Source organism: Phyllostomus hastatus, unplaced genomic scaffold (assembly GCF_019186645.2).
Source record: "Phyllostomus hastatus isolate PE091 unplaced genomic scaffold, TTU_PhHast_1.1 phas_scaffold_78, whole genome shotgun sequence".
Taxonomy (NCBI): Eukaryota; Metazoa; Chordata; class Mammalia; order Chiroptera; family Phyllostomidae; genus Phyllostomus; species Phyllostomus hastatus.
Window position 1 is genome coordinate 46,648,101 of NW_025334041.1, and position 12,987 is coordinate 46,661,087.

Sequence of the window (12,987 nt, forward strand, 5' to 3'; positions counted from 1 at the left end):
CTCAGCTGCCTGCCTTGTGCTTGGCTGTATGATTTTCCCTGATGGCTGGGATTCAGATGAAGTAAAACGAATGTGTGGAGAAAAGACGGACAAGTACACTCTTGGGGCTTGTTCAGTCCGCTGGGCATACATCCTGGCTATTATTGGGATTTTGGATGCTCTGATCCTCTCATTTCTGGCATTTGTGCTTGGTAATCGACAAGACAGCTTGATGGCAGAGGAACTAAAGGCAGAAAACAAAGGTAAGATTGCTTTGGGGAACATTTACCTGGACATCTAAGCACAAAAAATAATACTCTACATTCTTTCCTATCAAGTACCAGTGCTTCCCCTGCGCATCTAATTTGCTGCATCTTTTAATGCTATCTAGTTTCCCTCAGACTTAACTCAAAAGTTCATACCATTAAAGTATCATATTTTTATACTCAACTTTCTGAGTCTGATTCCATTATTATTATTCAAATATACTTTTTCCAGTTTTTCTTTGCTGCTTTCCTGAGTTAATGGCTATGAATACAACGTTTTTCCTTTCTTTTTGTCTATTTGACTAAATGGAGAGTGCTTTCTCTCCATGTATTCAGCTATTGTCTGGGTTGAAGTAAATGCCAGGGGAATCTCAGGAAATTATCTATAACTGTCTTTATTAAACTGTTCACAATCACTTTATTTGAAATCAGACTCATTCTCACAGAAAGATAGTGATACTGGCCCCAAATGGTTTACAGTTAGATATTTCAGTACTTACCTAATTAGCTGAATTTTAAATGTGTTATCTGGGTAACCAAAAGTCCTCAGATTTCTCTTCAAAAAGAAAATACCTTCTGAAGCACAAAGAAACTAGGATATAAAATAGGAAATTGACTAGTGAATGATACAGAAATATTATAAGAGGCCAATAAGGGAGCAAATCATTATTCAAGATAAATCTTTTAATTTTCTTTCCATATTTCTAAACCAATTTCTTGGGATAGAATTTACTGTCTCTGTATAGACTTAAAGTCATTTAACTGTTTTATCTTTATAGCACCTCTAATATTTTGAACTTATATTAGTACCTTCAACTGAGTGGCTTCTTCTTCTAGCTTTTATTCCTAGTTGGGAACTAAATCCATCTTTGAATTATGAAATTTAGCTCATGTCAGGTACTTGCTAACTTCAGAAACTTTTCACTGCTTCAACAAGCCTCAAATATAAGCATATGTTAGTATCTATATGAATATCTCATGTAATGTTAATGTAGCAAGCTTTAAATTTAGACCATCACTGTTTATGCTTATAAACTATGAACTATAAGGAGAGAAAATTGAGAAGTCTGGGAAAGCAGCATGGTTCACCCACAAACCCTTAATCATCCTGATTTATAGACAGAACATATATTAATTTACTTGGTTCTAGCAAAAACATTCTAAACACAAAAATAATACTTTCACGGGGAAGTAGTACTGATACTTCCTAAAAATAAAACTACTTTCCAAGTAAAAAGGATGACATGAAGTTAATTATTAACTTTGTAAAGCACATTACAGATTTAAAGTGCTTTCACATGTACTCATTAACTAGCGCCCTTGTCTGTTGTCTTTGTAACTTACTGGATGTACACAGGTCTCTGTCTGGTAACTTCACTTCAAAATTAATAATAAGGATAACTCAATATTAGAATAAGTTGCCTTTCTCTAAAGAATGAGTTAAAGAAAATGACACTTCAAGAGTTTGTATTTTCCATGTATCTTTATAAGGATATTGCTTAGATCCATGAATCCTTCCTAACCACCACCCTGATGGACAAAACAAGAATCACTTTTACATAAATTCTAGAATATAGTAAAGAAGGAAAGAGAACTCAGTTCTAGTTAAACTATATCCCAACTACAAAGTCTTAAAATGAAATATAGGATGCTGCTGAGACATAAATTAACAATCACAAAGGTGCTATTCAAAGGGAAGACAAGTGGGGCTGGAAGCAGACAAGTGAATGACTTCATCTGTATAGACCACTGCCTTTTAAGATAATTTTCCAGTGAATTCACGGCAATCCCACTTCATTGTCTCCTTTCAACACCTCCCATAACATATCTTCAGCCCCTCCTTTTCCAAAAGTGCAAAAAATAAATTAAAAGAGGTGTTTAGCAGAAATGTTTCATAAATTGTAAAATGGCAAAATTGGAGTGACTTTTAACATACAACAAACAGAAGGCAACAACTTTGATGATGCAATTGCTGTTTTAGAACAAATTTCCATGAGACATAAAGTTAATTATCTATGATACACCTTCAAAATCCCAGAATACTTTCTCATTAAAAAAAAACAAACAAACAAAAAAAAAAACAACAAAAACAAGAATCTCTGGCCAGATGGCTCAGTTGGTTGGAGCGTCATCCCCTACACCAAAAACATTGTGGGTTTGTTTCCTGGTCAGGGCACATACCAGAGACAACCAATCAATCTCCGCCCCCGCCCCCTGCACACACCCTATCTCTCTCCACCCTTCCCTCCTCTCTCTATCCTTGGGTGAGAATTTTTTTTAAAGCCCCTCACAGGGAAGTGAAAACTTTCTAAATAATCAACTAACTTTATGCAGGAGTTGGTGCATGCCAGAAAGCTACCGCCTGCTCTGATTTTGAGGAGCCAGGCTTGCGGGCTGCATGCTGCCCCTGCCTCTGGGGAAAACAGCAGACAGGCAGGTGTTCATTCTTGTTTGGGAGTTCAGCAGCATGATTTCTAAATGAGCAAACAACAATAGGCATTTAACCCTGATATATGTTCTTAATTGCATATTTTAACACACTGAACTGTGAAGTCAATTTAATTACGTAAAATTAAAGTTTCACCCAGATAAAAAGGATTTGAAATGAAAGCTTCATTTTTTTATTTCTTTCATTAGTTGTAAAAGGATAAATAATTACATTTGCCATAGCTTCTGTGCCACACAAGCTCTTACCTTGTCAGACACCATTCACAAAGAGGTCTGTTTCTTCATTTATGTATATGGTCTTTGGAATCGCTTATCAGGTAATTGGATCCTCTCATGAGCTGTTTTAAAGTCACTTTGTCTTCTAGTACTTACACTGCAAATGAGAAAACATGATTATCCATCAAGAAATGACTCCAGCTACCATTTATTTATCAAGTGGCTTAAGCTCTTTTTAATGCTATAATAAACAGAGTTAGAATAAATTTATTTTACTTTAACTAATTGAGAAAGGCTTTGGAATTTTGATTTAAGGCTCCACGCCATGCCATGCCCTAGCCACACTGTGAGTGGCTGCGTGGTGTAGCAGGAAGAGCACACTGCCCAGAGCCAGTGCCATCTCTGACAGGACCTAAGGAGACTTGCACCCACATCTTAGTAGTCCCAGAATTAAGCTTCCTCATCTGTAAAATGCTGGTTTGTCTCAATGGTGTCTGAGGTTTCTTCCAGCATTCGAAAATTCAATTCTGAGAATACCCTCAAAGGTGTCCTATGAAGACTCTCCAAGAGTGGTAAAAGCTCTTGCACAGTAAAACACACTAAAGGCTTTTTTTAGGGGCTTGTTATCAGTGCATGGCTGACTAGAGAAGGGAAAGATGAAAATCAAGGAAAGGATGTCCAGGGTTTCTCCCCCAGCCATGTACCTGCCCCCTGAACCATGCTGTCACAGCCCATCCATTCACATCACCAGGAGTAAAATGGGTCAAATTTAGAAACTCTGGCCCATGCGGACACCTCAACAGTGGACAGAGCCCTGGATCAGCGATAAAAAGTTTGTTTCTGGTGTCAACTCCAGCAGGTATTAGTCATGTGACTTTGAGCAAGTCCCTTAGCATCATAGAGCCTCAGCTTCATTGTCTTTAAAATGAGAATACTAATACCCAGTCCTGCCTCCTCCTTAGCCTTGGAAGAGTCCAACAAAAGTATGTGTGTGGAAACAATATATAAGCAATATGTATATAGGCTTCAGTTGTTATGAATTATTCTCCCATATAACATTTATTTAATTTTTGCAATCATCCTGTGAGATAGTTATTATCATTCTAATTTTTGAGATTCATAAAAGTTTAAGATTTGGTCTAAGTTTTTACTGCTAGGAAGGAATGGACCCAGGGCTCAAACACAAACCCCCTTACTTGAAATTTCAAATTGTTTCAATTACACAAGATGAGGTAATGATTAATTCTTAATAGATGCTGATTCTATCACTTTCAACTTGAACAATCAGCTCTTTAGCAAGTAAAGAGTTTTGTCTTACTTTCATTTGGTAGCTTATAGATAATGTTATTTAATCAAAAGTATAATACACTTAAGAATGGAGAATAGCCTATAAATTGATCCTCTTATTTGACTGTGTAATTTTATAAAAACCCAATGAAATACAGAGAACAGATTGGTGGTTGCCAAAGGCTGGGAGCAGGGTGGGGCCAGGGAATGGGTGAAGGTAGTCAAAAAGAACAAACTTTCAGTTATAAAATAAGTAGTTAATAATACTATATTATATATTTGAAAATTATTAAGAGACTAGATCTTACAAGTTCTTACAAGATTAAAAATGTATAACTATGTAAAGTGATGGATATCAACATACACAAACATCAAATCATTATATTGTATACCTGAAACTAATATAATGTTATATGTCAGTTATATCTCAATGAAAAAATAACAAAAAAAAACCTAGTGAGGTAAGATCAGAAAGGTCAGGCAAAAGTATCTTCAAGTGCTTTGAATTAAAACTTTATTAATACCGTGGTGAACTGTTTGTTTCCCAATGGGGTTTTTGTGGAACAAAATCCTTGGGGTCATCAAAGCATCTAAGAATGTGTCTCTAAAATACTGAATATATCCTGATGCCTTTTCAGAAGGGCTCAAATTAATCTAAGAGGTGGAGCAGATCCTAGAGGTCCTCATAGATTTGTTTTATGTCCTTGCTGCTGCTAGTTACTCACCTTCAACTTCTTCATAAAGTCCCTGTATTTAGGTTTTAACCCCAGCACTTCACAGACACTGTCTTCTGAAGTTTACCCCCCAGTCACCTAATGCTAAATTTTATTGTCAATTTTCAAATATTATATTGTATCAGCATCTTTTTACAGTTGACTACAGGACCCATCTTGAAATTCTTTTTTTAGTTGACTTCCAGTAGCTGATCTTGCTGAGATTTCCTTCCGCCTCTCTGGAGCTCTTTGTGCTCAGTCTTCTTTGCTGATTCCTCCTTCTCTCCTAACTCTTCCTATCTACAATCACTTCCTAGGTTATCTCATTTTATGTCATGGCTTTAAATAGCATTTATACCTAAATGACAACACAATCTCCAATTCTATGATTCTGTTCCTGTTCTAGTTGTTTGCTTAGGGTTTTTTTTTTTTAACCCCTTCTTGCCTACAAGGTTTTTTCTGAGAAATCAGCTGATAATCTTATGGCTACTCCTTTGGAAGTAACTATCTCCTTTTCTCTTGCTGCTTTTAAAATTCTCTCCTTATCTTTAATCTTGGATAATGTAATTATGAGGTGCCTTGGTGTGTTCCTCCTTGGGTCCAACTTCTTTGGGACTCTCTGAGCTTCCTGGACTTCCTGGAAGTCTATTTCCTTTGCCATAATGGGGATGTTCTCCTTAATTATGTTTTCAAATAAGTTTTCCATTTCTTGCTCTTCCTCTTCTTCTTCTGGCACCCCTATGACTCCAATGCTGGAGCATTTAAAGTTGTCCTGGAGGTTCCTAAGCCTCTCCTCATTTTCTGAATTCTTGTTTCTTCATTCTGTTTTGGCTGAATGTTTATTTTTTACTTCTGCTCCAAATTGTTAATTTGAGTCCCAGTTTCCTTCCCTTCACTGTTGGTTCCCTGCGTATTTTCCTTTATTTCATTTTTCATAGTCTTCACTTCTCCCTCTATTTTACAACTGTACTCATCCATTTCTGTGAGCATCTTGATTACCAGTATTTTGAACTCTGCATCTGATAGGTTGGCTATCTCTTCACCACTTACTCCTGTTTTTGGAGTTTTGATCTGCTCTTTCATTTGAGCCATATTTCTTTGTCTTGGCACATCTGTTATGTTGTAAGGGGTGGAGCCTTAAGTATTCGCCAGGGTGGGGCAACCTATATCACCCACTGTGGCACTGTATGTGGCTGAGGGGTCAGAGTGGAAACAATGACACTTGCTTGACTCTCAGCCAGTTTTCAGCCTCTACCCCTACTACCCATAAGCAAATTGGGCCCTTCTGGTGCTGATTCTCAAGTGGGTGAATTTGTGTATGTTCTAGAACACTGTGGACCTTTCCAATGAACTCTCCTGTGAGTCTGGGAGTTTCTCCCACTACTGCAACCCCCAAAGATTTTTACAGCCAGAGGTTTTGAGGCTTTATTTCCTGCCCTGTAACCCTGGGTTGTGTGGTCTGTCTTGCTCCCCAGTTGTTCCTCCTAGTTTATCCACACGCAAATGTGGGGTCACCCGGTCTGCCAGCCAAGGCCTTGCTGCATGTCCTGCCCATCTCTGCCCCTCCTCCAGGTCTGAATGAATGTTTCCTCTTTAACTCCTTGGTTGTCAGATTTCCATACAGTTTAATTTTTCTGGAAGTTCTCATTATTTTTTTGCTTTTAAATTGTTGTGGTCCTTCTTTTTGTTGTGCAAGGAGGCAAAGTGTTTCTACCTATACCTCCATCTTGGCCAGAAGTCCTATTTTACCTCGTTTTTGTTATTGTCTATTTTCCCCAAGAAAAGCTGCACAGGGGCAGGAATTTTTGCCTCTTTTGTTCACTGCTGCATAGAGCAGCTATTTTCAACCTTTTCATCTAGTGACACATATAAACTAATTACTAAAATTCAGTGGCACATAAAAAATATATTTTTTGTCTATCTGACCAAAACAAAGTATGATCTTGATTCGTGCATGCTGGATGACTATTGTTGTGTTGGCTGTTGTCTTTTTTTATTTGACAATCTAAGGAGAAAGACATTAGGGCCCTGACTAACTAGTCAGGTGTTGTATGTCTTAAAAATTCTTGTGGTACACTGGTTGAAAATCAGTGGGCTGGAATAATGTCTAGCATATGTAAGTATTCAATAATTTTGTTTTGAGTGATTGAGTGAATGAATGAATGAATGAATGAAAGAGCATACTAATCTCTGTCTCATGAATGACTCCATTGTTCCAGAGAACTTAGAATGTTTGTGTTTCCTATAAGTTGAAATGTGACTGCTTATAATGTCCACCCACTGCTACTCCCTCTTCTATCTTAAGCTATTGACTTCTTTAGAAACAGTTATTGCGTCAGTAATGGTTAAAGTTACACATTTCTCAAGCAGCATAGTTTCCACATCTTGCTGAGTGTCTGGAGACACCTATATTGTCAGTGTTCTCTACTACCTACCCAAGGAGCCAGGACAGAGGACCACCCCTGGTGAATAAGAGGCAGAGGGAGAGAGTGTATGAAGGTGTGGTGGAAGAAAGAGAACTTCACAGGAGTCACTTGTGGATGTTTTGTTGGAGATTGTCTCCTTCAATTTACCCTCTATGCCTACAGGTAATTCATAGAACATCTGAATTTCTGAGACTGATTCTGGCTTATTTAAAAAATATACATTGAGATCATGAATGTACCATGGTGCACTCATATAGGGAGCTCTCTCTTTAACCTGTACCCGACCTCAAATGATACCCTCAAAGTCATACCTTTTCTCTCAGCCTTCTCCAATTAGTGGACTTAAAGTCAAATGTGGTTCAAGAATCTGAGGGCAAAGGCAGTGCTGACTTTGAATGACTGTCATATGCTCTATTATTCACTCTAGTTCAATAGCTAAAATAATTTTGACATTTCATTGATCTTTTCAGTCCCTGATAAAGGATCTCTGGATAAATATCAAACCAGCTAGAAGAAAGAAAGGAGGAAGGAATAAAAAATAAAAAACCTTAACAAAGTTATGATATTCAAGATTTGGCTCTATGAGTAAATTTTTAATCAGCATTTCAGCATAACTTTATGAAGACTTGCAGTTAGGTTAAATCCTGCCAGCTTCACCCCCTCACCGTTCCACCTCTTGCCTTCTCCCTTTTAACAGCATCATCATGAAAACTGAAAACAAGGGCTACCATGACCTTTAGAAGAAACAGCCTAGGTTTATGGATTATATTTATTACCAAATTACTGATCTGTGGCCAATTCTTTTTTATTTTTTATAAGACTGAGTCTAATTTCAGTTCTCTACACTCTGAATAGCATTGGTACACACCTCAGTATTTGAAGTTATTTAGCCATCAATTATGTCTTTTTAAATTTACTGTTTTTATTTTAATATGTAATACAAACTTAGTCATTAAATTGATTTTTATTTCATAGCAAATCTGTCATTTCTAGTTTTTTCATCTATACATTTAAGCTTCTAGACTAAAAATATATCTATGAAAAATATTTTCCACTATTACTATACCCAAAGTAGTTTATTTTCTTCATGCATCTGGTTAGTTTCCCAAAAAAAGAACCTCTTTGGCTTCTCTCTTACTCATCCCAGTGCCTCTGGCTCTTGTCCATGTGCCTTATTGAGAGAATATGTACTAAGTAAAATCTTAGTGTTCTTGATTTCAATTCTAGTTAAATCTCCTTGGGTCTCAGCTTTCCTATTCAGATTTTTTTTAATGTACATAGAACTTTTTTTGGCAGAGTGGATCTTTACATTCTTGCTACATGTTCAGTGATTTCATTGTGAGGTTAAAGAACACAATGAAAATGTAACCTGTCACTTCACTTGCCCCACAAAGTAGAAACATAGCTGTTCTGAACTTCCAGTAGGCTAGGTAAGAACACAGTGCCAAGCAAACTACTGCTGAGATAAATGTATTGAGGTTAAGTTTGCAGAAATACATGTCTCTATTAATGATTCACAAAATATGACATCCTCCCAAAATCTTACAAACTTTATTTTTTCTCTAAGGATGATGTCTTACCTGTTATCTCTAGTGAGATATTTCCTAGGATACAGTAAGCACTTAATATATTTGAGCACTTGTTACTGTTTCATTGAATCAGTTTCATTAAAAAAAACTGTGTAACATCTAATTCATGTCTCCACTTAGTGTCTTCTGTACATGAAGCAGTTTGTCCCTTGCTTCACTGATTGCAAAGGAAATAAATTTACCTGCACATTACACATAGATACACATATTTTAAAAGAATCAAGGAGTGGTATGTTAGAACAATATACTATAACTGACACTTTAGGCAACTCACTGCACCTCCTTAGGCCTTATATCAACAGCCACAAAAGTGTACTGTGCACTTGACTGTGTGATAAACAATGAGTAAAACTATGGCATTCAACTCACCAAACATTTTTTGTGTGCCTCAAGCATGCCAAGTCTAGTAATAGGCACCAGGGACTTAAAAATGAGTGGAACAGGGTTTGCCCCAAATTTCTTTGGGAAAGACATGTAGTGTTATAGGCACCAGGTTGTATTTCTGAGATGCAGTCCTGTTTTTACATCTTTGGCTTCATGAGGGTACTTTGTTAGTGTCACCTCTGTATAAAATGAGTGAATGCCATCCCCTGACAGGTGACTTACTCCAGCACCAGTGAAAGATGATGGTATAATAAGCAAAGACTGCATCCCAAGGACAATTTGACATCCAAGATTTCATCTGTTAGGCAGCCTTTTAAAAAGCAGCTTGTGGAAAAAAATAATATTAAACAAAGGAAAACAAAAATATGAAGAAATTGAAAATACAGTAGATAGATATGTGTGGCTTAGGGACAAGGAAGAATGATAAGAGAGGAGTTCTCATATCACTAAGGCATTCACTTTAGAATAGCCTATTTAAAATCTAAAATCCAGGAACTATTTTGAGGAAAAGTCTCTTTAATTGTCGACATTATCACTCTTGAACCATGTCTTTTTGTTGTTGTTGTTGTGGAATTACAGCTGTCTCCATTTTTCCCCATTGCTCTCCCCTGCCCTACCTACCCCCCTCCTCCCACATTCAGTCTACCCCACCATTGACTTTGTCCATGGGTCCTTTATACATGTTCCTTGACTTGACCCTTCCCCTTCTTTCCCCCTTTATCTCCCTTCCCCCTCCCCTCTGGTCACTGTAAGTTTGTTCTTTATCTATATGTCTCTGGTTGAACCATGTCATTACAATCAGTTGGCCAGCTGATACTTACTATATTTATGCATTTCACTGATTTTTTTTCTTCCTGCTTTACTGCCCAGAATATCTGGGCCTCGAGTCTAGTGGGAGAAAAATCAGTTTGCCGTGAGTAGATATCATCTCCCTAAATTAACTTGACCATGTCGCCTTTGATGATGTGCCTCGAATAATCAAGAAGTGAAATGTGAATTCTGGGAACTACCACATGATACTGTCTGCAGGTCAGTGTGCTGTCAAAACCCAGAAAAGAGAGAGTAATAATGTTGTCAAGAGATCTGGAGGGCAGAATTTACTCAGGGAGAAAAGCAGCTGTGGTGTTAGTATCCATCATCCCAACATATGTTCTGACAAAACCACTAGACAGACTGGTCACCAGAGAGAAGCCCAGGCAGGAGGCGGACACAGCCCATCAGGTGGCAGATGAGGTGGCAGCACTCACTGAAAGACAGATTGACCCAGTGTCTTCTAAGGGGCAGCTTCCAAAGAAACTCTAAAACAACTGTCCCTTGTCTCAGAGAAGGTGGAAAGTCCAGTGGTCACATGAGCAAATCCATCTGCTCGCCTGATACTTCTTCACCACAGGACGGCCTTTGGTGCCAAAGTGCAAACCGAGCCAGACATCTGTAACTGGCCAGGTGAGAGAAACACAGCAAAAAAAAAAAGAAAAAGAAAGCCTTTTCTTGCCCTGGCTGGTGTGGCTCAGTGAATTGAGTGCTGACCTGCGAACCAAAGGGTCACCGGTTCAAGTCCCAGGTGGGGCGCATGCCTGGGTTGCAGGTCAGGCCCCAGATGGAGGAGTGAGTGAGGGTCAGCCATACATTGATGTTTCTCTCCCTCTCTTTCTCTCTCCCTTCCCTTCTCTCTAAAAAAATAAGTAAATACAATCTTTTTTTAAAAAAAAAAAAAAGGAAAAAGCTTTTCTTGACCTTGGTAAGTGAGGCCCAAAGATGCTGTATAGATCAGTACATGGTAGCAGATAAAACTGTCTTGAACTTTCTTTTTCAGGAAAATCTTTTAAAAGCATAAGTAACTGCTCTTTTTGGCCAGGTGGGGTGGTGTTTGGCCTAGGGGAAAATCTTAGTAGTGGGCTTAATTACTTTTCAGACATTGAGGTGATAATGACTAACTGTCTCCTCTCATCTCCACCAAGGATAAAACTAAAAGAATATTGAAATATAATCACACAGTGAGGACATTTAGAGCCAGAAATCATTTGATTCCTCACAACCACCTAGGGGTCTTTAAAAAAAATATTCCAGTGCTTGATCCCACCCCAGATAATCTAATGCAGTTGGTGTGAGGTGGATCCAGGTATGAAAACTCCCCAGGAGGTTCTAATGTGCAGCCAAAGGTGAGGACCAGTGGGTTCACCAAGCACACTCATTTTACAGATGAGAAAGCTGAGGGACTGAGAAGGGAAATAAAAAACATCACCTCAGTTTGAATTTTCATAATTACAAAGTGGTAGGTAATCAATGACATATAGTCAAGTTTCATTCAATAACAGGCTATACAATCATCTCTCTGACAGAGTTCCATTGCTGCCTTTTTTGGAAACAGAGCTCTGTGCCAGCCCTAGGAAATTTATTTATGCCACCTGCTGGCTCTATGAACTTGAACAACCCTAAGCTTCAGCCTTCTTGTCTGTAAGGACATTAATAGAAACTGCCTCATAGAGATTTTGTGAAAATGACATAATGCATGAAAACTGTCACAATATCTGACACATATCAACTTATTTTAGAGTTTTGATTTTACTTGGAAAACACACAAAGTGTTTATTATATGTCATGATTCATGTCAAACAGGGCCCATGCCCTAACCACTTTGCCCTGTTGTCTCCCTTTGTTCCTGCAACTCTGCATCATAATGGAGGCCTCATTAAGATCTAGAAGATTGCTCCCTCTACATGCTTAAATATTATTTTTTCATCTGGTATCTTTACAAATTGTTTTAATAAAACTGGTGAGGGTTAGTTTTTTGGTTAGGGGTTTGCTTTTCTCATTTGCAATCTTCCCACATACACCCATATCTGGGAATTAGGGGCATGGGGTAGGGGGCTGCTATTCTTGTGCATTTGCCATCCAGAGAGCTCAAACTGTGTAACTGGCTGTGTAAATTCAATGAGAGTCACCAGGAAGAGCTTATGATCCCTTGACAGAAATATGACTCAATCCTTTACAGTAAAGTTCCTTTACAGTAAAGTTCCTATTTTCAACCTAGCTAAGAATCATCACTGCATTGATGGACTGATGAAGGACAAAAGCCTGAGCCTCAAAATTGTCTGTGAGAAATGGAGATCACATGAAGGATTAGCAACAGGGGAGTGGGAGGAGGAGAGAAGGGGAAAAGGTACAGAGAATAGGTAGCATAGATGGTAGGTAGAAAATAGACAGGAGGAGGGTAAGAATAGCATGGGAAATGTAGAAGCTAAAGAACTTATAAGTATGACACATGGACATGAACTGAAGGGGGGAATGTGGGTGGGAGGGGGTGTGCAGGACAGAGGGGAGTGAAGGGGGGAATGGGACAACTGTAATAGCACAATCAATCAAATATATTTAAAAAAACAATAAAGCAAACAATCAAACATTTTTTTAAATGTCTGTGAGAGGTACACTTCAAAAGTGATAGAGGGAAGGGATTCCACCTAGGCAGAAGAAGCAATAAAAACAAGAATCTACTGAATATAGGAGGATATGATCACTTTAATTTTGCAGGGTGATAAAAATTTAGTGCCACTAGTCTAGCAGGTCCTTGTGTTTTGGTTAGAATACATATTTATTTTCCTCACCATAAACATGGCAAATAAAATCCATGTGTCAAACATTAATAATAAAATTATTAGAAGTAAAAATAAATCATAGGGAA

The 12,987-nt window shown here is 38.0% G+C and overlaps 1 protein-coding gene across 2 annotated transcripts in view; it reads left to right on the plus strand.

The window, feature by feature from the left end:
- Positions 1-12,987, plus strand: part of LHFPL3 (LHFPL tetraspan subfamily member 3) — a 621,367-nt gene that overhangs the window by 415,457 nt on the left and 192,923 nt on the right. For both annotated transcript variants that reach the window (XM_045828481.1, XM_045828480.1), the window contains exon 2: positions 6-242. In XM_045828481.1, the coding sequence (XP_045684437.1) occupies positions 6-242 (237 nt within the window). The remainder of the gene's footprint in view (positions 1-5; positions 243-12,987) is intronic.